The 25,786-nt window shown below is 49.8% G+C and overlaps 1 protein-coding gene across 1 annotated transcript in view; it reads left to right on the top strand.

Annotated features, from left to right (window-relative positions):
* Window positions 1–209: 209 nt before the first annotated feature.
* Window positions 210–25,786, top strand: part of MIGA2 (mitoguardin 2) — a 28,422-nt gene continuing 2,845 nt past the window's right edge. The window contains exons 1-12 of the mRNA XM_053560006.1: window positions 210–323; window positions 3,096–3,306; window positions 6,193–6,305; window positions 7,196–7,313; window positions 7,607–7,737; window positions 16,904–17,021; window positions 18,211–18,311; window positions 18,859–18,974; window positions 20,665–20,737; window positions 20,952–21,038; window positions 24,683–24,781; window positions 25,000–25,134. Coding sequence (XP_053415981.1) covers window positions 228–323; window positions 3,096–3,306; window positions 6,193–6,305; window positions 7,196–7,313; window positions 7,607–7,737; window positions 16,904–17,021; window positions 18,211–18,311; window positions 18,859–18,974; window positions 20,665–20,737; window positions 20,952–21,038; window positions 24,683–24,781; window positions 25,000–25,134 — 1,398 coding nt within the window. The 5' untranslated portion in view covers window positions 210–227. The remainder of the gene's footprint in view (window positions 324–3,095; window positions 3,307–6,192; window positions 6,306–7,195; window positions 7,314–7,606; window positions 7,738–16,903; window positions 17,022–18,210; window positions 18,312–18,858; window positions 18,975–20,664; window positions 20,738–20,951; window positions 21,039–24,682; window positions 24,782–24,999; window positions 25,135–25,786) is intronic.

The following is a 25,786-nucleotide window of genomic DNA, read 5'->3' as shown; positions in this document are numbered from 1 at the left end:
GTCTCTGCCTTATCCCCCTGGGCATTTTTGTATGCATTTCTGTATGCTTACATGCACGTGTTTTTGTGTCTGCATCTGTCTCTTAGTTCCTTGGGGGGACTCTCTGGTATGTGTGTCCCTGTTCTTCTGGAGTGTGGACAGTTCCTGGGACCCAGCCAGCAACCAGTTGAAGACCTCCTTGTAAGCTCTTGGCTCCGAGGGATCTTGCCTGGGGTGCTTGTCCTGCCATGGCGTTCCGGAGGACTGAGGGCATGTCCATGATCCAGGCCCTGGCCATGACAGTGGCTGAGATCCCTGTGTTCCTGTATACAACGTTTGGGCAGGTAAGGATTGGGACAGGCTGTGGCCCTGCCCTTTACCCCTCTGGTCCATGAAACAACACTGAGGTGCTCAACACAGAGTCCCTCATTGTCCAGGAAAGCTGTACTCTCATTGTTGCTGGCCCATGTATCTGGCATTTCTTTGAGGGGAGTAAGAGGGATAGGGTTAGGAGTCTGGGCCCCAGCCCAGTCTTCACCCTAAGACTTGGGTGTGGTGGCTCATACCTGTTCCTACCACTCTGGGAGACTGAGGTGGGTGGATTGCCTGAACTCAGGAGTTCCAGATCAGCTTGAGCAAGAGCAAGACCCCTCTCTATTAAAAATAGAAAAATTAGGGCGGCGCCTGTGGCTCAGTTGGTAAGGTGCCAGCCCCATATACCAAGGGTGGCGGGTTCAAACCTGGCCCTGGCCGAAGTGCAACAAAAAAATAGTCGGGCGTTGTGGCGGGCACCTGTAGTCCCAGCTACTTGGGAGGCTGAGGCAAGAGAATCGCTTAAGCCCAAGAGTTGGAGATTGCTGTGAGCTATGTGATGCCACGGCACTCTACCTAGGGCCATAAAGTGAAACTCTGTCTCTACAAAAAAAAAAAAAAAAAAAAAGAAAAGAAAAATTAGTCAGGGGCAGCGCCTATGGCTCAGTCGGTAAGGCACCGGCCCCATATACCGAGGGTGGCGGGTTCAAACCCGGCCCCGGCCAAACTGCAACCAAAAAATAGCCGAGCGTTGTGGCGGGCGCCTGTAGTCCCAGCTGCTTGGGAGGCTGAGGTAAGAGAATCGCTTAAGCCCAGGAGTTGGAGGTTGCTGTGAGCTGTGTGAGGCCACAGCACTCTACTGAGGGCCATAAAGTGAGACTCTGTCTCTACAGAAAAAAAAAAAAAAGAGAAATTAGTCAGGCATTGTGATAGGTGTCTGTAGTCCTAGCTACTCCAGAGGCTGAGGCAAGAGGAACTCTTGAGCCCAGCAACTCTTGATGTTGCTGTGAGCTATGATGATGCCACCATAGCACTCTACCCAGGGCAACAAAATGAGACTCTGTTTCAATAAAAAAAAAAAAAAAAAAAAAAGGCTCAGCGCTGGTAGCACAGTGGTTATGGTGCCAGCCACATACACTGAGAGTGGCGGGTTCGAACCTGGCCTAGGCCAGCTAAACAACTGCAACCAAAAAATAGCTGGGTGGGCGCCTGTAATCCCAGCTACTCAGGAGGCTGAGGTAAGAGAATCACTTAAGCCCAAGAGTTTGAGGTTGCTGTGAGCTGTGGCGCCACAGCACTCTACTAAGGTCAACATAGTGAGACTGTCTCAAAAAAAAAAAAAAATAGTCCTAGGTAGTCAAAATATATGAGGTTCTCAGGGAAGGCATTATTGGCCCCTTTTACAGACTGAAAAACTGAAGTCAAGAGTTCAGTCTCTTTCTTTTTTGAGACACAGTCTCACTCTGTCAGTGACAAACTCTTGGGCTTGAGCAATCCTGTGGCCTCAGCCTCTTTTTTTTTTGTAGAGACAGTCTCATCTTATAGCCCTCGGTAGAGTGCCGTGGCATCACACAGCTCACAGCAACCTCTAACTCTTGGGCTTATGTGATTCTCTTGCCTCAGCCTCCCAAGCAGCTGGGACTACAGGCGCCTGCCACAACGCCCGGCTATTTTTTTGTTGTTGCAGTTTGGCTGGGGCTGGGTTTGAACCCGCCACCCTCGGCATATGGGGCCGGCGCCCTGCTCACTGAGACACAGGCACCGCCCACCGCCTCAGCTTCTTAAGAGCTGGGACTACAGATGCCTCAGGTGACAGAGAGACTGTCACCACTATGCCTAGCTAGTTTTTCTGTTTTTAGTAAAGATGGGGTCTCATTCTGCTCAGGCTAGTCTTGAATTCCTGAGCTCAAGCAATCCACTCGCCTCAGGCCTCCCAGAGTGCTAGGATTACAGTTGTGAGCCACCACGTCCTGCCTGGCTAGGACTCTTGATGCTTCCTAAAGCTCTGCCCTGTGGGATACAGGCCCACCCGAGGGGCTCCCAGTCCCAGAGGGAATAGTAGGGTGGAGTGAGTGTTATCATCTGCTCAGGGTCCGCAGACCTGGGGTCAGTTTCAGTCTCTCTGTCACCTTGAGCATGTGCCTTACCCTATGTGAACCTCAGGTTCCTCATCTGGAAAATGATGGTGATTGAGGTGGATGGATCCTATAGATCAAGTTCTAGTGCAAGCAGGCACTTGCTCACTATAGCTGCTGTAACTGTGACCAGCGCTGCCAAGAGACACCTGCTGGGCCCCATCTCCACTCCTCAGCATCGGCATTTCTCTTTTTTTTTTTTTTGTAGAGACAGTCTCACTGTACCATCCTTGGGTAGAGTGCCATGACTTCACATGGCTCCCAGCAACCTCTAACTCTTGGGCTTACGTGATTCTCTTGCCTCAGCCTCCCAAGCAGCTGGGACTACAGGCACCTGCCACAATGCCCGGCTATTTTTTTTTGTTGCAGTTTGGCCGGGGCTGGGTTTGAACCCACCACCCTCAGCATATGGGGCCGGTGCCCTACTCACTGAGCACAGGCACCGCCCAGCATTGGCATTTTTCCTTCTTTGTATCTCTGTGGTCCACAATTCAGAGAGGCTGGTCAGGTTTCATCTCTAGAGATGGCTGCCTCTTGAAGTCATACCTCTGGTCAGCAAACGTACTGAATGCCCAATATGTGTCCTGCACCCTGGGTGCTCTCAGTGCAGCTCTGTGCCTTGGCTGTTCCTAGGGAGATGTAACCCAGCTACTTCGCTCTCTCCTGCAGACTGCATTTTCCCAGCTTCGGTTGACGCCAGGCCTGCGCAAGGTCCTCTTTGCCACAGCCCTGGGGACCGTGGCCCTGGCCCTGGCTGCCCACCAGCTGAAGAGGCGACGGCGGAGGAAGAAGCAGGTTGGCCCTGAGAGGGGAGGTGAGCCACTGGGCGCAGTGCCCCTCTCTATCCTCATGGCCAGGAAGGTCCCGTCGGTGAAGAAAGGTAGGTGTGTGGTTAGGGGGATGGGCCTAAGCTGGGGTCACATCCCATCTGGGCCACTATTAAATGTGGGATCTTGGGTTAGTGACTTTCTGTCTCAGAGCCAAGTTCCCCTCATCTGGGAGCAGGAGGATCATAGAACCCCTTTCCTGGAGTCTCTGTAAGGATGGGTGGGCTATGCAGCTGGATGATCAGTGGTGGTGGTTTTGGTTGTTCTTATTATCTGAGGACCCTTTGGAGGTCCCTGGGTGCTGACAGGGCATGGCTCCTTCATGCAGGAGAGACTTCCCAGGCCAAGGAACAGAAGGTCATCCCCTTCTCTTTTAGAAATTAAAATTTAATTTGCACGCAGCATGATTCATGCTTTTTAGCATAGAATTCTGAGCTTTAACACACATGTAGTCATATAATCATCCCCCAGATCAAAAACTGTTCCAATACTCTCTAAGTCCTGCTATGTCCCTTTTTGTTTATTTTTATTCTTAATTTTTTTTGAGACAGAGTGTTGCCCCCGGTAGAGTGCTGTGGCTTTGTAGCTCACAGCAACCTCAAACTCTTGTGCTCAAGCAATCCTCTTGCCTCAGCCTCCCAAGTAGCTGGGATATAGGCACCCTAGGTATATGGGTCCAGCACCCTACTCACTGAGCCACCGGCGCCACCCAAAATATACTCTTTAATACACAAAAGATTTAAAAACTAGGGGGCAGGGCTTGGCACAAGTAGTTCAGTGGTTAGGACACCAGTCACATACACTGAGGCTGATGGTTCAAATCCGGCCTAGGCCTGCCAAACAATGACAACTACAACAACAAAAAAATAGCCGGGCGTTGTGGCGGGTGCCTGCAGTCCCAGCTGCTTGGGAGGCTGAGGCAAGAGAATCGTGTAAGCCCAAGGGTTAGAGGTTGCTGTGAGCTGTGTGACGTCATGGCACTCTACGGAGGGTGGTACAGTGAGACTCTGTCTCTACAAAAAAAAAAAAATAGCCAGGCGTTGTGGTGGGCGCCTGTAGTCCCAGCTACTCTGGAGGCTGAGGCAAGAGAATTGCCTAAGCCCAAGAACTGGAGGTTGCTGTGAACTATCATGCCACAACACTTTACCGAGGGCAATAAAGTCAGACTCTGTCTCTAAAAAAAAAAGAATAAATATTTTGTGCATAGAGATGGGGTCTTACTATGAACTCCTGGTCTCAAGCAATTCTCCTACCTCAAAATTCTGGGATTACAAGTGTGAGCCCCCACACCTGTCCACAATTAATGCATTTTTTTTTTTTTTTGTGGTTTTTGGCCGGGGCTGGGTTTGAACCCGCCACCTCCGGCATATGGGACTGGCGCCCTACTCCTTGAGCCACAGGCGCCGCTAATTAATGCATTTTTTTAGAGATAGTCTCACTGTGTCACCCAGGCTGTAGTGTCACCCGGGCAATGGGGTAAACATAGCTCCCTGTAACCTTAGATTCCTGGGCTCAAAGGATCCTCTTTGCCCCAGTATCCCAGGTAGCTAGAACTATAGGCAGGTGCCACCACACCTGGCTAATTTGTAAAAAAATTTATATATATGTATATATATATATATTTTTTTTTTTTTTTTTGAGACACAGTCTCACTTTGTCACTCCTGGTAGAGGGCCCTGGCATCATTGCTCACAGCAACCTCTAACTATTGGGCTCAAGCGATCCTCTCGTCAGCCTCCCAAGTAGTTGGGACTGCAGGTGCTTACCACAACACCCAACTATTTGTTTTTTTAGAGATGGGATCTTGCTCTTGCTCAGGCTGGTCTCAAACTGGTGAGCTCAGGCTATCCGCCCACCTTTCCCTCCCAAACTGCTGGGATTACAGGTGTGAGCCATCGCACCTGGCTTGTAAAAATATTTTTTGTAGAGATGAAGTCTCACTATGTTGCCCTGGCTGGTCTTGAACTCCTGGCCTCAAATGATCCTCTTGCCTCAGCCTCCCCAAATGCTGGGATTATAGGTGTGAGCTACCATGTCCAATTAATTCCTTTAGTATAATTTAAAAAGTTGTTGCCTCAGGCTGGGTGCAATGGCTCATGCCTGTAATCCTAGCTAATCCTAGCACTCTGGAGGAGGTGAAGACCAGCCTGAGCATGAATGAGACCCCATCTCTACTAAAAATAGAAAAACCAGCTGAGTGTTGTGGAGGGTGCCTGTAGTCCCAGCTACATGGAAGGCTGAGGCAAGAGGATCACTTGGGTCCAAGAATGTGAGGTTACTGTGAGCTATGATAACATCACAGCACTCAGGGCGATGGGAGTGAGACTCTCCCTCAAATATAAAAAATAAAATAGAATAGGGCGGTGCCTGTGGCTCAGTTGGTAAGGCACCGGCCCCATATACCGAGGGTGGCAGGTTTAAACACAGCCCCGGCTGAACTGCAACCAAAAAATAGCCGGGCGTTGTGGCGGGCGCCTGTAGTCCCAGCTACTCGGGAGGCTGAGGCAAGAGAATCGCTTAAGCCCAGGAGTTGGAGGTTGCTGTGAGCTGTGTGATACCATGGCACTCTACCGAGGGCCATAAAGTGAGACTCTGTCTGTACAAAAAAAAAAAAAAATAGAATAAAAAGTGTTGCCTCAAATGTCTTTTGGAAGGAGAATTCTAAGCCGATCACTTATGCAACAGCACAGGGAGGGTGAGTAAGGAGGCAGAGGTCTGGCCGATTTGGGCCCAGCCCTGTGTTGGGTGACAGGGATGTGGCAGCGAGCAGGATAGTAAGGACAGGTTCAATACACACACTTAGGGGGCTCTACTGTTACCCTGACTTAGAAGGTCAGGACAGGTGCCCGCTGAGGAGGAAGGGGAGCGTGGCCCAGGGGCTCGCCTGTATAGAGGCTGGATGGGATGGCTATGTGACCCCACCCTCCTTTCCCACACAGGCTACTCCAGCCGGAGGGTCCAGAGCCCCAGCACCAAGAGCAATGACACGTTGAGCGGCATTTCCTCCATTGAACCCAGCAAGCACTCGGGCTCCTCCCACAGCGTGGCCTCGGTGAGCAGCTAGGAGGGGGCACAGGCCCAGCATGAGCTCAGCCTCCTCCAGGATCCTCCCCTTGGGAAGCATATGGATTGGTAGGGAGAGCGGAGCAGCGGTTTCATTCATTCTCGGTCAGTCATCTGTCCACACAGGCTCTCAGAGATTGTCACTGATTACTCCTTTGCTGGGCATAGGGATGAGAGGTGGATGGGGCAGAGGAGAGACGCTGATGGTCTCTTAAAGAAGATAACATGTCTATGAAAGTACATCATCATTCACTCAGCAAACATCGCACAAGCTCCTATGTTGTGCCAGGGCTTCTGCCAGGCACCAGGATGTAGAGATAAATGTGACAGAAAGGATTGTCTTCATCTGGGGAGTGGCTTTTGGTTCATTCACTCATTTAGTTATTAGTTCATTCAGGAAGCCCTGAGTCCCAGATCTGAGCCAGGCCCTGCCCTGGGGACACAAGAGCAAGCAAGAGATGGTTTTTGTCCTTGAAGAGCCCACAGCCTGGGTGGCCACTCATGTGGATGAGAGGCGTGGCTGATAACTGGGCTCTGCCTGGCCACACATAATGGGCATTCTTTATCTTCCTTGCCCAACTGGTAGAGGAGCTCGCAGCAAGGAAAGATTACGCTGGTAACGCTCAGGGCAGCATTTACAGGAGGCTGCTGCTTCCTGGGCTGGGTGCTTGTGTTGCTTCTGCTTTGACAGTTTCCGTGAGGCATAGTCACTCACTTGGAGTCTGTGGGTCCAGGTTCTTCTTAGGGTATGGCCAGGGCTCACTCGGGGAGGTTATATGGAGAGGGTGCGAGCCATGTGGCAGGAGTGGGGAGGTCTCAGAGGTGTCCTTCAGAGAAGCTGGGAAGGCCTCATTCTTTGTCCTTACACTGATTGCCCAGATGGCAGCTGTCAACTCATCCAGCCCCACAGCTGCGTGCTCAGGACCGTGGGATGCCAGAGGGATAGAGGAGTCTTTGACCACCAGCGATGGCAACGCCGAGAGTCTCTACATGCAAGGTGCAGGCCACAGACTCCCTGGCCGCCTCCTGGGAGCCTAAGCTCAGGTCCCTTCTCTGGGTTCTGCTTTGCCCCGTCTTTTGCCCTAAACACTGTATTCAATGGTTTTTAGCCATTTCTGGACAGGGGACAGTGCCCAAGAACAAATCTGGTTTGAATGAAGGCCTGGAAACTGATCAGCCCTGAAAAAGTGATCCAATCCGGCCACACAGTCCTGCCCTTGCCATTCTGAGCCCCTTTCTGAGTGAGACTGGGGGAGCCTAACTCTCTCTCCTCTTCCTGCTTCTGCTCAGGCATGGAACTGTTTGAGGAGGCTCTGCAGAAGTGGGAGCAGGCGCTGAGCGTGGGCCAGAGGGGGGACAGCACTCCCACACTGGGGGATGGCCTCAGGAACCCGGAGACTGCTTCAGAGCCACTCTCTGAGGTAGGTGCCTCGTTCCCTCTACCATCGGAGAAGCTTGGCAGCATTGCAGAGGGGACGGCCAGTCCTCACTGCTGTTGCAAGCCTGTTATCTCCTGAGGTTGTTATTTTTTCATCTATAAGGGTATTATTCAAATTAAGTAAAACAGGCCTGGTATAGCGGCTCACGACTATAATCCTAGCCCTTTGGGAGGCTGAGGTAGGAGGACTATTTGAGGCTAGGAGCTGGAGACCACCCTGGGCAACATATCGAGACTTCAACTCTACACAAATTAGCTGGGAAAGGGTGGTGCCTGTGGCTCAAAGGATTAGGACGCCAGCGCCATATACCAGAGGTGGTGGGTTCAAACCAGGCCCTGGCCAAAAAAAACTGCAAAAAAAAAAAAAAAAATTAGCTGGGAAAGGTGGTATAGTATGCCTGTAGTCCCAGCTGCTCAGGAGGCTGAGGCAGGAGGATCTCTTGAACCCAGAGTTTAAGATTGCAGTGAGCTGGGCGGCGCCTGTGGCTCAGTGAGTACGGCGTCGGCCCCATATGCCGAGGGTGGCAGGTTCAAACCCAGCCCCGGCCAAACTGTAACAAAGAAAATAGCCGGGCGCTGTGGCAGGCGCCTGTAGTCCCAGTTACTCGGGAGGCTGAGGCAAGAGAATTGCGTAAGCCCAAGAGTTAGAGGTTGCTGTGAGCCGTGTGACGCTACGGCACTCTACCAAGGGCGGTACAGTGAGACTCTGTCTCTACAAAAAAAAAAAAAAAGATTGCAGTGAGCTATGGTGATACCACTGCATTCCCGCCTGGGACAGAGTAAGACTTGTCTCTAAAAAAAAACCAAATGAACAAATAAAACAATTTGTTACATGCTTAGCACAGTGCCTGCCACTTAGTATTTATTCAATAAACAAAGCTCTGATGAGAGTGACACCCTCTTGTCAACTCTGGAAGGAAATGTTTGTTCCTGAAAGATCAGAGGGAAGAGGACTCTGTTCAGAGCTGACTGGATTATAGAGCCTTTGTTTTTGATATCATCTAAGTAAATATTTCCTATTTCAATATCAGGAAAGAAAAATACAGTTAAAAGGCTAAAATTTAAAAAAGACTTTTTTTTGAGGTGTCACTTTGTAGCCCACGCTAGAGTGCTATGGCATCGTCATAGCTCACTGAAACCTCACAATCCTTGAGTGATCCTCCTGCCTTAGGCTCCCACATAGCTGGGACTGACTATAGGTATGCGCCACCACTTGTAAAGAGCACACCAAGAATATGTCCCAGGGTGGATGTTCATTGAAGCATTTTTTTTGCTTTTTTTTTTTTTTTTTTGGTGGTTTTTGGCCAGGGCTGGATTTGAACCCACCACCTCCAGCATATGGGACCAGCGCCCCACTCCTTGAGCCACAGGCGCCACTTGAGACAGAGTCTCACTATTTCTCCCTGGGTAGACTGCCGTGGCATCACAGCTTACAGCAACCTCAAACTTGTGGGCTCAAGTGATTCTTTTGCCTCAGCCTCCCAAGTAGCTGGGACTACAGGCACCTGCCACAATGCCCAGCTATTTTTTTGATGCAGTTGTCGTTGTTTAGCTGTCCTGGGCCAGGTTCGAATCCACCAGCCTTGCTGCATGTGGGTGGCTCTGTAACTACTGTGCTACAGGTGCTGAGCCAAAGCATTGTTTTATAATAGCTGAAAATCATGAAAAACCGGTCTGGGCGCCCATAGCTCAGTAGTTAGGGCACTGGCCACATGTTCCGGGGCTGGTGGGTTCCAACCTGGCCCAGACCTGCTAACTAGACAAACAAAAAAATAACTGGGCATTGTGGTGGGCACTTGTAGTCCCAGCTACTCGGGAGGCTGAGGCAAGAGAACCACTTGAGCCCAAGAGTTTGAGGTTGCTGTGAGCTATGACACCATGACATGCTACCAAGGGTGACAAAGTGAGACTCTTGTCTCAATTAAAAAAAAAAAAACCAGATAGACGGGAAGCTAAATGCCCATCGGTGTGATCTGGCATCCTTTGGTGACATTAAAATGAGAGAAAAGGCTCGGTGCTTGTAGCACAGTGGTTACAGCGCCAGTCACATACACCAAGACTGGTGAGTTTGAACACAGGCTGGACCAGTTAGACAATGACAACTGCAACAAAAGTAGCCAGGCGTTGTGGCAGGTGCCTGTAGTCCCAGCTACTTGGGAGACTGAGGCAAGAGAATCGCTTCAACCCAAGAGTTTGAGGTTGCTGTGAGTTGTGACGCCACAACCCTCTACTGAGGGTGATATAGTGAGACTCTGTCTCAGAAAAAAAAAACAACAAAAAACAAACGAGAGACAGCCATGAGGATGCTGGCTTATCTCCAGGTGAATCACAAAGTGACAGCAGCAGGCTGGCTGGAGAAGCAGTGGGTACACATTGCCTGTGTGTAACAGAGGCACATGAGCATGCTTAGTAGAAAGTGCTGGTATGTTACTATTTTCCTCTGTTATTTTTTATAATTTTTTTCTTTTTTTTTCTCTTTATTATACTGTTTTGAATAGGAGTGGAGAGATGGCATATTTCAGCTTGCCTCAGTGTGGGGGTCTGATAGTGTTTTTGTTTTTTTAGAGTGCCATGGTGTCACACAGCTCACAGCAACTAGCTCATAGCAACTGTCACACAGCTCACAGCAACTAGGCGATTCTCTTGCCTCAGCCTCCAGAGTAGTTGAGACTACGGGTGCCTGCCACAGGGCCCGGCTATTTTTTTGTTGCAGTTTGGCCAGGGCCGGGTTTGAACCCGCCACCCTTGGTATATGGGGCCGGTGCCTTACTTACTGAGCCACAGGCACCGCCCTTTTTTTTTTTTTTTTTTTTTTTTAATTTAGACAGACTCTCGCTGTGTTGTTCTCTGTAGAGCGCACTGGTATCACAGCTCACAGCAACCTCAAACTCTTGGGCTTAAGTGATTCTCTTGCCTCAGCCTCCCAAGTAGCGGAAGTAGGCACTCTTATCTCTGTTTAGTCAGATAGGGAAACTAAGGCTCACACATCTTGGTAGTGCCAAGATCTGAACCCAGGTATGCGTGGCTCTAGAGCAGTGTTCATTTGAAAGCCACATGTCACATTTAAGGTTTTCTAGAGTCCATTAAAACACAAAAAAGAAAGGCTCAGTGCCTGTAGCTCAATGGTTATGGCGCCAACCACATACACTGGGGCTGGTGGGTTTGAGCCCAGTCCGGGCCTGCTAAACAATAATTACAACTAGAAAAAAAAAAAAAATAGCCAGGCATTGTGGCGGGCGCCTGTAGTCCCAGCTACCTGGGAGGCTGAGGCAAGAGAATCTCTGAAGCCCAAGAGTTTGAGGTGGTTGTGATCTGTGACACCAAGGCACTCTACCAAGGTGACATAGTGAGACTCTGCCTCAACAAAACACACAAAAAAACACATGAAAAGAAGGCTGGGCACGGTGGCTGATGCCTGTAATCCTAGAACTCTGGGAGGCCAAGGCGGGTGGATTGCTTGACCTCATGAGTTTGAGACCAGCCTGAGCAAAAGTGAGACCCTTGTTCTCTACTAAAAATAGAAAATCTGAGGCAACAGGATTGCTTGAGCCCGAATTGGAGGTTGCTGTGAGCTATGACACCATGGCACTCTACCCAGGGCGATAGCTTGAGATATTGTCTCAAAGAAAAAAAAATAACAATAAAAAGAAACAAGCAAGGGCTCAACATCCGTAGCACAGTGGTTTCGGCGCCAGCCACATAAATCAACGCTGGCGGGTTCGAATCTGGCCTAGGCTAGCTAAACAATAATGACTGCTGCAATAAAAAATAGCCAGGCCAAAAAAAAATAGCCAGGCATTGTGGTGGGTGCCTGTAGTCCCAGCTACTTGGGAGGCTGAGGCAAGAGAATCGCTTGAGTCCAAGAGTTTGAGGTTGCTGTGAGCTGTGATGAGATGGCACTCCACCAACGGTGATGTAGTGAGACTCTGTATGAAAAAAACAAACAGGCAAAATTAATTGTAGTAATATACAGTTGACCCTTGAACAATATGGTTTTGAACTGCATGGGTCCATTAATATGTGGATTTTTTTTTTTTTTTCTCAGCCTCCCCAAGCAGCTGGGACTACAGGTGCCCGCCACAACGCCTGGCTATTTTTTTGTTGTTGTTGCAGTTTGGCCGGGGCTGGGTTTGAACCCGCCACCCTCGGCATATGGGGCCGGTGCCCTACTCACTGAGCCACAGGCGCTGCCCCAATATGTGGATTTTTTTGATAGATGTAGATATATTGAAAAGCTTTTTGGAGGTGGCGGGTTCAAACCCAGCCCCCGCCAAAAACTGCAAAAAAAAAAAGGAAAGAAAAGAAAATGAAGAAAATGACAGATAGTAATTGAACATACAGTATTCCACCTTATAAAATAGTCGATCTAAAAAAAACCTTAATGTGATGAAAAAGAAAAGCTTTTTTTGAGATTTGCAACAATTTGAAAAAGGTTACAGGGTGGCGCCTGTGGCTCAAATGAGTAGGGCACTGACCCCACATGCCGGAGGTGGCGGGTTCAAACCCAGCCCCGGCCAAAAACAACAACAACAAAAAAAAAAAGAAAAAGGTTACAGATGAACCACATAGCTTAAAAATATACAAAATATTAAGGAAAAGATATGTCATGAACGCATAAAATACTGTATATGTAGACACTGGTTTATTTTAGCTCTATTAGAAAAAGTTAAATTTGGCCAGGTGCGATGGCTCACACCTATAATCCTAGCACTTTGGGACCCTGAGGTGGGTGATTTTACTTGAGCTTAAGAGTTCAAGATCAGCCTGAGCAAAGCAAGAGCCTATCTCTACTAAAAACAGAAAAATTAGCTGGGCATTGTGAGTGCCTATGGTCCCAGTTACTCAGGAGGCTGACGCAGGAGGATCACTTAAGCCCAGGAGTTTGAGGTTGCTGTGAGCTGGACTGAGGCCACAGCACCCTAACCTGGGCAATAGAGTGAGACTCTGTCTCAAAAAAACATATGCAGATACTTACAGTACATGGCATCATTCATAGTCAAGAGAAATGTAGACAAATGTAAAGGTACAGGATTATATTATAACTGCATAAAATTAACTTTAGTTCACACTGTACTGCTATAATGATGTAGCCACGTGCTATTGCTGTCGGGTGAGCTCAAGTGTTGTGAGTATCTGCTTAAAATGCTATGTGACACTAACCATCCCCGCAGGAGCAGTTTATCTCTCCAGGAAATTGTGTCTTGAAGTAACAAGTGCTCTCTCATGGTTCTCACATATTTTTCTTTTTTTTTTGGTAGAGACAGAGTCTCACTTTATGGCCCTCAGTAGAGTGCCGTGGCCTCACACAGCTCACAACAACCTCCAACTCCTGGGCTTAAGCGATTCTCTTGCCTCAGCCTCCCGAGCAGCTGGGACTACAGGCGCCCGCCACAACGCCCGGCTATTTTTTGGTTGCAGTTTGGCCGCGGCCGGGTTTGGACCCGCCACCCTCGGTATATGGGGCCGGCGCCCTACCAACTGAGCCATAGGAGCCGCCCTCTCACATATTTTTCATCATGTTCAGGGCTATACTGTAAACCTTGAATAACAGCGTGGAACTCTGGGCAGTGCCTGTGGCTCAGTGGGTAGGGCGCTGGTGCCATATACGGAGGGTGGAGGGTTCGAACCCCGCCCCAGCCAGCTAAAAGAGCAGTGACAACTGCAACAATAACAATGACAAAAAACAGCGTGGAACACACATGAAGTCAACTTGTGATGCTGAAAGTGCTCCAAGAAGCAGAGAAAGGTTGAATTGCTTGGTCTGTACCCCAGATGGAGCTCTGCAGCTGCACTTGCCCCCATTTCAAGATAAGTGAATCCGGCACAGGAACCATTGTGAAAAAAGAAAAGGGAATTCTTGAAGCTGTTGCTGCAGCTGTGCCAACAGATGTGAAAAATTTGTACTTTAGCTCTGCGCCTATAGCTCAAGCGGCTAAGGCGCCAGCCACATATATCAGAGGTGGCTGGTTCGAATCCAGCCTGGGCCTGCCTAAAAACAATGACAGCTATAACCAAAAAATAGCGGGGCGTTGTGGCAGGCACCTGTAGTCCCAGCTACTCGGGAGACTGAGACAAGAGAATCACTTAAGCCCAGGAGTCAGAGGTTGCTGTGAGCTGTGATGCCACAGCACTCTACCCAGAGCAACAGCTTGAGGGTCTGTCTCAAAAAAAAAGAAAAGAAAAATTTGTACTTTTTTTGAAATACCTTTTTGTCTTGTATTGACAATGCTGCTTTTCTGTGGGTGCAGAATTGCCAGAAGAAAGGCATTTGTGTAGATCTATAGGCACACCTGTGTGATTCAAGAAAAGACGCGGATTCATGATAAAGCAAAAAAAAGGTAAAGGATCTAAAGCTGGAGAATTTAATGCCAACAAAGGACAGTTTGATAATTTATGAAAGAGGATTGACTTAAGAAGAGTCAAGATAACAGGAGAAGCAGCTCTGTCTACCAAGAGGCAGCAGATGTGTTTCCAAAGCCATTAAGAAAATCATTAAGGGGAAAGGATATCTGCCTGAACAGGTTCTTAATGCAGGCAAAATAATCTATTCTGGAAAACAACATCACAGAGGACATTTAATAGTAAGGAGGAGAAGGCAGCGCCTAGGACTTGATTTAGGGCAGGAAGGGACAGGCCAACTCTACTGTTTTGTGCAAATGTGTTTGGATTTATGATTGGGACTGCCCTTCTCTGTAAAGCTGCTCAGCCCTAAGCCTTGAAGAGAAAAAATAAACACCTGCTACCACGTTTTGTTTGTACAACAAGAACTTTTTTCTCTATTAGTTCCATTGCTGCTTTGTCAGGAAATATCTTGCCAGTAAGTGATTCCTTTTTACAGTTTTTCTGATATCGGAAGGTGACAAAGTGGTCTACTTGCCCCCAAATGCAGTGTCTTTAATTCAGCCTCTAGATCGGGGGCCATAACTCCTTTTGCATGGTGCTTTGTGGAAAGGATTTTCAGTGCTGTGGAAGAGAACAGTGACACCACATGACAGAAGTCTGGAAGGATTACACCATCTAAGGTGCTATGATTGTTACAGAAAAAGGCATGAAAGCCATCAAGCCCCACACAATAAATTTCAGCTGGAGAAACCTGTGTCGGCGATGTGCATGACTTCAAAGGATTTATGACAGAGCCAATCAGGGAGGTAGTGGAAGAGATTGTAGATGTTGCAGAAAAAGGTGGGAGGTGAAGGGTTTCAAAATACGGATCTTGGAGAGATTCCAGAGCCTACAGACACCACAGCAGAGGGATTGACAGACAATGACTTGACGCAGACAGGAGCTTCTGAGCAGCAGCAGACAGTGAGGAAGAAGATATAGAAGGAGCAGTGCTGGAAGACACACAGAAATGTGCCAGTCTGGCGGAAGGCTTCCGGAACGCTTTGGAGGTCTTTGATGACATGGTATGATGTGGGCACCAGAACTAATGCAAACAGTGGAAGAAGAATCAAAGTCAGTGCTGTATAGAAATACTTGTAGCGAAATGAAATAGAAAAAAGTCAGAAATTACAATGTATTTTCATAGTTCTGCTGAATCCCACTCCCCCCACCTCTTCTGCCTCTGCCACTGGAGTGGGCAAGACCAGCGCCTCCTCTTCCTCCTGCTTGGCCTACTCAACATGAAGACACGAGGATGGAAACCTTTATGATTCATTTCATTTAATGAAGAGTAAATATATTTTATGATTTTCTTTTTATTTTTTAAGAGGTAGCCTCTTGCTCTGGTATCCAGGCTGATCTCAAACTCCTGGGCTGAAGCAGCCCTCCTGCTTTATCTTTGCAAGTAGCTGGGAGTACAGGTGTGTGCCACCACATCTTGTTCCCCTTATAATTTTCTTTTTTGTTTTTGATTTTTTTTTTTTAAGAGACAAGAGTTTCACTTTGTCGCCCTCGGTAGAGTGCCATGGTGTCACAGCTCACAGCAACCTCCAGCTCTTGGGCTTAGGCGATTCTCTTGTCTCAGCCTTCCGAGTAGCTGGGACTACAGGCGTCCACCACAGTGCCTGGCTGTTTTTTGTTGCACTTTGGTTGGGGTTGTATTCGAACCTGCCACCTTGGTATATGGGGCCGGTGCCCTACTCATTGAGCCACAGGCGCCACCCTGTTTTTGAATTTTTGAATTATATTTTTAGAGACTATGTTGTCCAGGCTGCATTTGAATTCCTGGGCTTAGTGAGTAGGGCGCCGGCCCCATATGCCGAGGGTGGCTGGTTCAAGCCCAGCCCCGGCCAAACTGCAACAACAAAAAAAAATAGCCGGGCGTTGTGGCAGGCGCCTGTAGTCCCAGCTGCTCGGGAGGCTGAGGCATGAATTCCTGGGCTTAAGCTATCCTCCCACCCGAGCTTCCTGGGTATCTGGGATAGGTACATGCCACTGTACCTAACTTCTTTTCTTTTCTTTTCTCTTCTCTCTCTTTTTTTTGAGTCTCACTATGTCACCCTCAGTAGAGTGCTGTGGCATCACGGCTTACAGCAACCTCAAACTCTTGGGCTCAAGCGATTCTCTTGCCTCAGCCTCCCAAGTAGCTGGGACTACAGGTGGCCACCAGAATGCCCAGCTATGTTTTGGTTACATTTGTCATTGTTGTTTAGCTGGCCTGGGGCAGGTTTGAACCTGCCACCCTTGGTGCATGTGCCTGCTGCTATAACCAGTGTGCTATAGGTGCTAAGCCAGTCCCAGCTATTTGGGAGCCTGAAGCAAGAAGATCTCTTGAGCCCCAGAGTTTGAGGTTGCTGTGAGCTATGATGCCACCGCATTCTACCCAGGGTGACAGAGTGAGACTCTGTCTCAAAATAAATAAATAAATAAATAAAATATCACCATTTCAATATGTAATCAACAAAGAATGTTAGTGAGGTATGTTACATTTTCTTTTGATGCTAAGTGTTTGAAATCGTGTTTACACCTGTGGCACATCTCAGGTGAGACAGAGGTGGGACTGGCCGTCTCAGGTGCTCACTCCCCACATGTGGCTGGTGGGTCCTTGCTGGGCGGCAGAGGTTTGGAGCATGTGCTCTTGGCTACCAGGCCCCCAGAGCCTTCTCCCCTTTCTGCAGGGGCCTGGGGTTCACATCAATGGTGGGGAAGGAGCGGTTTGGGGAATTAGGAGGGTCTGGGTTGATGGATGGGAATGGTTTTTAATGTAGCCAGACTCACAGCGAAGGGAGTTTGCAGAGAAGCTGGAGTCCCTGCTGCACCGGGCCTACCACCTGCAGGAGGAGTTTGGCGCCACCTTCCCCCCTGACAGTGTGCTGCTGGATCTCGGTGAGTGGGGTGGCCGTAGAGGGTGGCTGGGACAAACCGTGGGGAGGAGGCATGGTTCCCTCAATGGTCAGACAAATCAGGATCACCCAGTCTAGCACTTTAATGCACAGAGGAGGAGCCTGAGGCAGTCCCCATGGCAGGCAGGAGCAGAGATGGGAGGAGACCCCGGGAGTCCACACCCAGCAGTCTCTGCCCCTCTCTGTGGGAGCAGGACTTGGGCATGTGCGTCATCGTTTCCCTGACATTTCTTCCAGGCCTTTGCTTTGAGCCCTTTCCTGTGGGCTTGGCCTGGGTGAGTGGATGGGATGACTCCCGTAAATGTTAACCCAAAGCAGGCCCAGAGCCCTAGAATGAACATCTGCTCTGTTGAAGTGACATCACTGATAGGGAACCTATCAGTGTCCCGCTGAACACCAGTGTCCTCTTCAGGCCTGCTGTGTGCCAGACCCTTGCAGTGAATGACACCCCCAGGCCCTTTCTTGCATGCACTTAGCCCTTGGAGACCATTACTAGACTGCCAAATCAGGCTCCTGGCTCTAGCAGTGGGGACACTTGAGAGGGTTGGCCAACACGACTCGTTGCCTGGCTCTTCCCCATTGTGCTCTGTGTGCCTTTGGGTTGGAGGAATCTTACCCCTTCGGGCCTTTCCACGTGGCACAGAAGGCTGGTGGGGCCTTCAGGGCCTGACACAGGTCTGTGCCCTTTGCTTATTTGTCCAACAAACCTTTCCTAAGCATCCTCAAATGTTCAGACCCCTCAGCCCTTGAACAAGTGGGATGAGAGCACTAAGCGAGCGGCCCATGGAGCCCTTTGTATAAACAGCTACGTTTTGGCTTGGCACAGAGAAGGGCCTTCCCAAGGCCACATACGGTCTTCCTCCTGTACAGCTAACAGGCCTCCAGGCCCCAGATCTGGTGGTGTGACCCTGGGTGAATCCCCTCACCAGCCAAGTGTGTGCAGCTAACACTGTCTACCTCCGAGGGTGTTGTGAGGACCAAGGGAGGCAGTTATTTGAGGCAGTGAGCCCAGCGTTATCGCACAGATAAGCTCCACAAGTAGGAGCTTTGCCATTGTCAGTGTCATGGGCCCCATACAGCCTCTGCTGGTCCTGTTGGTGGGCTCTGAGCCCCAGCTTCCTACAGGGCTCTGGACGGGTATCTCAGCTCTGCCTTCTTTCTGCTCTTTGCAGAGAGGACCCTCATGCTGCCCCTGACTGAGGGCTCACTGCGGCTACGGGCGGACGATGAGGATAGCCTGACCTCAGAGGATTCCTTCTTCTCTGCCACTGAGGTGATGTGAGGTGGGGGACTGAGGCAGGTGTGGGGTGGATGAGGGCTCTTGTGCAGACCCATGGGGCAAGCACTATGTCCTGGGACAGTGAAGGTTTTTTCTTCCATGGGAGCAGAATTTGGCAGTTACTGAGTGCTGCCCTCAGAGGCTCTGAGAAGCTGGCAGAGATGGGAAGGCCTTGGTCGTGTGGGGCATTGTTGGTCATGTGGGTGAGAGCAGGGGTTCCACCCTACTGGCTCCAGTGCACGCCGACCTCCCCCTTCTACAGACCGCCGTGCTCATCGTCTCCTTCCATGGGCACACGTATCCGGCATGGTGTCCTTCTCTGGAATGGAAGGATGTGGCGTGTGTCCAGTGGATGGCCTCTCTGCAAAGGAGATGGGGATGGTGAGGGCCAGAGCTGGGCTTGAACCTGGGCCTCCTATCTCTTGGGCCAGCATTCCCTCAGTAGCCCCTGTGAGAGGGTAGTCCTTGCCAGCACACCGATGCCAGGTGCCCTACCCCATGAGATGCTGCTCACATGGACTTCCTCTGCACCCTCCCCCAGCTCTTTGAGTCCCTGCAGGTAGGAGATTACCCAGCCCCACTCTCCAGACCCGCTGCCGCCTACGAGGAGGCCCTGCTACTGGTGAAGGAGGGGAAAGTGCCCTGCCGGACCCTCAGGTGAGCAGGTGTTAGGGACAGGGCAAGAAGCAGCAGTGACCCCTTGCCCCTTGTGGGAGGTAGAGAAGCCAGCAATGCTTGGTGAGGACTTAGTCAGGGTGAATCCAGGTTGACTGGGGGCTGTGGTCAGCTGGCAACAGTCTTCGTCCCCCTCCATGGGAGTTCTGCACAATCCTAAGTACCAAGACCAGCAGGTCTGATATAACAACACATTTCTGTAATTAATAAAATAACAATAGTTAATACCTGTTCTACATTCTCAGGGGCCCAGGAACAGCAGCACAGTGGGCCCTGTTCTAAGCCCCTTCACAGCCAAGGTTAAGAACCTAGTCCTTGGGGACAGACAGACCTGGATTCTCTCTTGTTATGCCTTTTTGTAGTGTGTGGCCCCAAACAAGTTGCCAGACTTCTCTTAGCCTTAGTTTCCACATCTATGGTTATCTTTAGGTCTTAGCCGTGTCTCTAGTTAACTTTCTTTGTGGTATGAAACTCAGAACTTGGCTTTTTGATCATGGTTTACAGATTTAACAATGTGTGTTTAAGGCCAGGCATGGTGGCTCGTGCCTGTAATCCTAGCACTCAGGGAGGCCAAGGAGGGTGGATTGCTTGAGCTCACCAGTTCGAGACCAGCCTGAGCCAGAGTGAGACCTTGTCTCTAAAAATAGCCGGGTGTTGTGGGTGCCTGTAGTCCCAGCTACTTGGAGGCTGAGGCAAGGGGATCACTTGGGCCCAAGAGTTTGAAGTTGCTATGAGCTATGATGCCACAGCACTCTACCAAGGAATGATAAAGGAGTTTGAGACCAGCCTGAGCAAGAGCAAGATGCTGTCTCTATTAAAAATAGCCAGGTATTATGGCAAGTGTGTCTTGTCCCAGTTACTTGGAGGCTGAGGCAAGGGGATTGCTTGAGCCCAGGAGTTTGAGGTTACTGTGAGCTATGGCACCATGGCACTCTACCCACAGTGTTGGAGTAAGACTCTTTTCTCACTGATCAAAAATGGTTGAAAATTCTGGGCAGCACCTATAGGTCAGTGGGTACGACGCCAGCCACATACAGCAGGGCTGGCGGGTTCGAACCCAACCTGGGCCAGCTAAAACTGGAAATGACAACTGTATCAAAAAAAAAAAAAAGAATAGCCAGGCATTGTGGTGGGCGCCTGTAATCCCAGCTACTAGGGAGGCAGAGGCAAGAGAATTGCCTAAGCCTAGGAGTTGGAGGTTGCTGTGAGCTGTGATACTACAGCACTCTACCCAGGGCTACTGCTTGAGACTCTGTCTCAAAAAAAAAAAAAGAGGTTGAAATTCTGGTGCAAGCTGTGGTGATTTAGATAAAGGGGAGCCAGAGTGTTGGCAACCTCAGGCCTGCTCTGTCTTGTGGGAGTGATTTGACCATTTTGATCCTTTGCCAGTGAGGGTTTAGGACTAGCTTTGGCCCCAAGGAGCCCTTGGTCAGCCTGGCCCCATGACTAGACCTGTCCCCATACCTGGTGCCAAGGAGGCCAACATGTCCTCAGAGCATCCAGTCAGCCTGCTTTGAGGGCTTGAGGGAGGCAGGGGCCAGTCAGAGGTCAGAGGTCACACTGTTGAGCACATAGGGCTGGGGTTGCCACTTCGCCCAGGGTACCACCTGATCCTCATGAGGCATTGCTGGGCAGGGATCAGCTGGTGTGATGCTATCTGTCCTTCTCTTAGGACAGAACTGCTGGGCTGCTACAGTGACCAGGATTTTCTGGCCAAGCTGCATTGTGTGCGGCAGGCCTTTGAGGTGGGTGTGGATCAGGAGCCCCTTGGGGGGATGGAGCTGGGGATGAGGGGTGGTCAGGCTGGCCATAGCCATGGCACAGGTACTTGGCTGCTGCCACACCAGGCTCCTCTGTGGCGGACGGTGTCGCCTGCCCAGCCCATTGTGCTGCTCTGTTTGTGGGCTTTGGGGTCTGCCTTGCCTGGCAGCTCACTCCCCTCCCTTTCTCACTCCTTAGGGGCTTCTGGAAGATAAGAGTAACCAGCTTTTCTTTGGGAAGGTTGGCCGGCAGATGGTGACAGGCCTGATGACCAAGGCTGAGAAGGTAGCAGGGGTAGGAGGGGGGCCCAATTATGAAATGTAAACCATAGAAGGTCCCCCTGAACCCCACCTGCCAGCAGTAGTCACTCTGGACCATGGAACACTGCTGGGCAGATGTGGTCTGATCTGTGTTCCTCTTGCCCCATTCTGTAGACTCTTTGGCCCCTGAACATTGTTACTGAATTTCCAAACCTTCGTGCCCTACCTCCTGTCCCCTAGCTTTCACAGCTCTGGTGGCATAACAGTTATTTCATCTATCTCTCCGTAGCACTATAGGGAGGTGCTTTTACTGGGCGGTATTCCATCACAGGGAGACATCAGGTTATCCATCCAGTTCCCTGATGGATGGACATCTGGGCTCAGCCTGATTTTACCTATCATAGATGTCACTACTGCAGTCGCCTTCACACAGCTCTCTAGGTACTTGTGAGGTTTTCCGTGGGGCTGTGGCAGTTCTGGCTCCGGGCAGGGACATTCAGAAGGCCAGCAGATCTTGCCAGCTTGCCCTTCAGGAGGCCTTAGCAACTCACGTTCCACCAGCAGCATGAGAGAGCGTTTCTTTACATCTTGGCCAGTATCAGATATTAGTAATGTTTTGAATCCTTGTTATTTTATCCATTGCTTTGTAGTTCTTATTATTGGTGAGGTAGAATAATAGTTTTTTTTTTTTTTTTTTTTGTAAAGACAGAGTCTCACTTTATGGCCCTCAGTAGAGTGCCGTGGCCTCACACAGCTCACAGCAACCTCCAACTCCTGGGCTTAAGTGATTCTCTTGCCTCAGCCTCCCGAGAAGCTGGGACTACAGGCACCCGCCACAACACCCGGCTATTTTTTTTTTTTTTGGTTGCAGTTCGGCCGGGGCCGGGTTTGAACCCGCCACCCTCGGAATATGGGGCCGGCGCCTTACCGACTGAGCCACAGGCGCCGCCCGAGGTAGAATAATTTTTAATGTTTCTTTACTATTTCTGTTTTCTCTCTCTTTTTTTTTTTTCTTTTTATAGCGGCACGGTCTCACTTTATCACCTTCGGTAGAGGGCCCAGGCTCCTCTGAAGGTTAAGGGATAGCCTAGGTCATCCCAATAAATTTTCTCTAATTTAATGAAAATAGGCCAGGCTCAGTGGCTAACATCTCTAATCCCAGTATTCTGGGAGGCCAAGGCTGGAGAAGCTCTTGAGGCCAAGAGTTTGAGACCAGCCTGAATAAGAGCAAGCCTGTCTCTATAAAAAAAAAAACAACAGAAAAATGGGCAGTGCCTGTGGCTCAAAGGAGTAGGGTGCCAGCCCATATGCCAGAGGTGGCAGGTTCAAACCCAGCCCTGGCCAAAAACTGCCAAAAAAAATAAAAACAGAAAAATTAGCCAGGTTTTATGGTGGGCGCCTGTAGTCCCAGCTATGTGGTAGGCTGAGGCAGGAAGATCGCCTGAGCTCAGGAGTTTGAGGTTACAGTGAGCTATGATGATACACCACTACACCTGGCAACAGAGTGAGACCCTATCAATACATACATAAATACACACACACATACATACCAGGAAAATACCTTAATGGAAAAAAACATTTTTTTTGAGATAAGGTCTCAATCTGTCACCCTGGGTAAAGTGTGGTGGTGTCACAGCTCACAGCAACCTCAAACTCCTGGGCGCAAGCGATCCTCTTGCCTCAGCATCCTGAGCAGCTGAGACTACAGGTGCCCACCACAATAACCTGTCTAAGTTTTGTATTTTTAGTAGAGACAAGTCTCACTCTGGCTCAGGCTGGTCTGGAACTCCTGAGCTCAGATGATCCACCTGCTTCAGCCTCCCAGAGTGCTAGGGTTACACTCGTGAGCCGTTCTGCCCAGCCATGAAAATATATATATATTTTTCAAGACAGGGTCTCACTATGTTGCCCTCGGTAGAGTGCTGTGGCGTCACTGTGCTGTGAGATTGCTCACAGCAACCTCAAACTCTTGGGCTTAAGCGATTCTCTTGCCTCAGCTTCCAAAGTAGCTGGGACTACTGGCGCCTGCCACAATGCCCGGCCATTTTCTTGTTGCAATTGTCACTGTTGTTTAGCTGGCCTGGGCTGGGCTCAAACTGTCAGCCTTAGTGCATGTGGCTGGCGCTGTAACCACTGTGCTACAGGCGCTGAGGCATTATAATTAATAAAAAATGATTATAAAATGGCTTGGTTCCTGTAGCTCGGCGGCTAGGGCGCTAACCATGTACACCAGAGCTGCAGGTTTGATTGAACCCAACCTGGGCCTGCCAAAGAACAATGACAACTACAACCAAAAAATGGCCGGATGTTGTGGCGGCGCCTGTAGTCCCAGCTACTTGGGAGGCTGAGACAAGAGAATCGTTTAAGCCCAAGAGTTTGAGGTTGCTGTGAGCTGTAACACCACAACATTCTACTGAGGGCAACATAGTAAGACTCTGTCTCAAGAAAAAAAAAAAAAGATTATAAAATGATGCATACTCATCTAAGAAAAAAACTAAGACAATACAAAAAAAACCCCAAAAGAACAGAAAAAAAATAGTCTCTGATGCCACCCTGTTCATCATCCAGTTGGCATCTCCTGGGAACATCCCTGGGAACATCCAGTTGGCATCTCCTCTGCCAATAGTTCTTTATAAGTGGTGTCAGCCTGCCCATGCTACTCTTTGTCAGCTCCACCCTACTGATCTCCCAAAGTCTCAGTATTTGTCCTTGTAAAGTGGGCATAATAATGGAACTCTTTAATGGGATTATAAGGATTTTCTAAGTTGATCCATGCTTAGTACAGATCCTGACACTCACTGTTTTTCCATGTCCATGAATGCAGATCTGTATCTGTAAATTGTGTCATGATCCCAGCTATCCTCCAAGGTCTCACTGAGTGAAGAATGCATCATCTGAGCAGAGTCTTGCTTAGCAGCTGCATACCCATACTTTTTCTTTTTTTTGAAACCAGGTCTTGCTCTGTTACCCAGGTTGGGAGTGCAGTGGCGTAATCATGGCTTAATGTAACCTCAAACTCTTGAGCTCAAATATCTCCTGCTTCAGCCTCCCAAGAAGCTAGGATTGCAGACATATACCACCATTCTCAGTTAATTTTTAAATTTTTTTTCGTGATGGGGGTCTTGCTGTGTGGTCCAAGCTGATCTCGAACTGCTGGGCTCATATGATCCTCCTGCCTCAGCCTCCCTAGATGGTGAGATTACAAGTGTGAGCCGCCACATCCAGCCTTCATATACTATTGAATGCTCAGGTGCAAGGACTGGACAGATGGCATTAAATTTGTGAGCTCATCTACTCCCCCATCCCATTTCACCACTGAGGGCCCCAAGATCTCAGAGATTTGAATCTTTGGTTCCCTGACTCTAAAACTCATGTCCTCATGCATCCCTCCAAAGTGAGATGAAGCCATAGCACCATGCACATTCTCCTAGAAGGCAGTAGGTGCGCTTTTAACAACCAGACTCATTGCAGGGTGCCCTGGCTCTCTGGAGAAACTCAGTGTGGTAGGCAGGGGATACTTGTTTATCTCGTTTTCTCTGTCTCCTGCCAGAGATAGTCCCCAGCCGTGTATCATGTCTCCCACCTGCAAGCCAGCCTGTCCCTGCCGATCTTGTCCAGCTAGGTCATAGGGCCTCTTCCGTGACCAGGACAGGCTATTTCTCCCCACAGAGCCCCAAGGGCTTCCTGGAGAGCTATGAGGAGATGCTGAGCTATGCTCTGCAGCCTGAGACCTGGGTGACCACGCGGCTGGAGCTGGAGGGCCGTGGGGTGAGTTGGTTTGTGCAGAGCCCTTTGTACCTGAGATTGAGCTGGGAGGGGGTGCCTGTGCTAAGCCCTGTCTCAGTTCTGGACAGCTGAGCTCCATGACTGCTCAAAGTGCCTGGTTCCTGCCCTGCCCCAGGCCCAGGCTGGGGGATCCCCTGCTCCCCAGCTGTCTTCCCCTCTGGATGGCAGCCCCACAGTGCAGGCGTGCTCACCTCTTGCAGGTGGTATGCATGAGCTTCTTCGACATTGTGCTTGACTTCATCCTCATGGATGCCTTTGAGGACCTGGAGAATCCCCCATCCTCGGTGCTTGCTGTTCTTAGGAACCGCTGGTTGTCAGACAGTTTCAAGGAGACGGTGGGTCACTGCCCCACTCCCAAACATACATGCACACTTATGTCCCTGCTTGCCCACCTGGCCCCGGTCCCCATCCCTGGCTGTGGCAGTAGGGCTGTCCTTCACCATGCCCCTGTTCTGGGCCTGGGAGATGGGTGCCTGCTCTGGACAGGCTGCCAGGGCAAGCCCTTGTTGTCCTTAATTCTGGTTAGAACCAACACGGTGTGTATTTTCTTCCTGTCTAGGAAGGGGGTTTCTGTTCATTCTGTGCTGGTATTTATGTGATTCAGTTTTAATGTATCCTATTAAGTTAAAATAGGGAAATAGAAAACCAAAAAAATTGGGCACAGAGCAGGAGAGAGCCCTGAGAGGGCCACCAGGGCTGAACTTCTGCTGGGCAATTTGCAGGGGGTAAGCGCTGCTCCCTACAACCACAAATGAGGTATGGTACTGGGTCATGGCCATTTTACAGAGGAGGAAACTGAGGCTTAGAGAAGATCCATGGCTAGTGCAGGGGCCCACAGTAGTGAGGGTTAGAGTCAAGATCCAAATTTCAGGAAGGGAAGCAGCAGAGCTCTGGCACCAGCCCCATCTCCCTGCAGAGGGGGTGAGCTAGGTAGCTTGGTCCTGGGCTGGTGGAGCCTCTCCTGACACCTGGGGTGGGGTCCCATCT

Source organism: Nycticebus coucang, chromosome 2 (genome assembly GCF_027406575.1).
Source record: "Nycticebus coucang isolate mNycCou1 chromosome 2, mNycCou1.pri, whole genome shotgun sequence".
Lineage (NCBI taxonomy): Eukaryota > Metazoa > Chordata > Mammalia > Primates > Lorisidae > Nycticebus > Nycticebus coucang.
The sequence above is the reverse complement of the archived record's forward strand: the minus strand, read 5'-3'. Positions and strand labels throughout refer to the sequence as shown.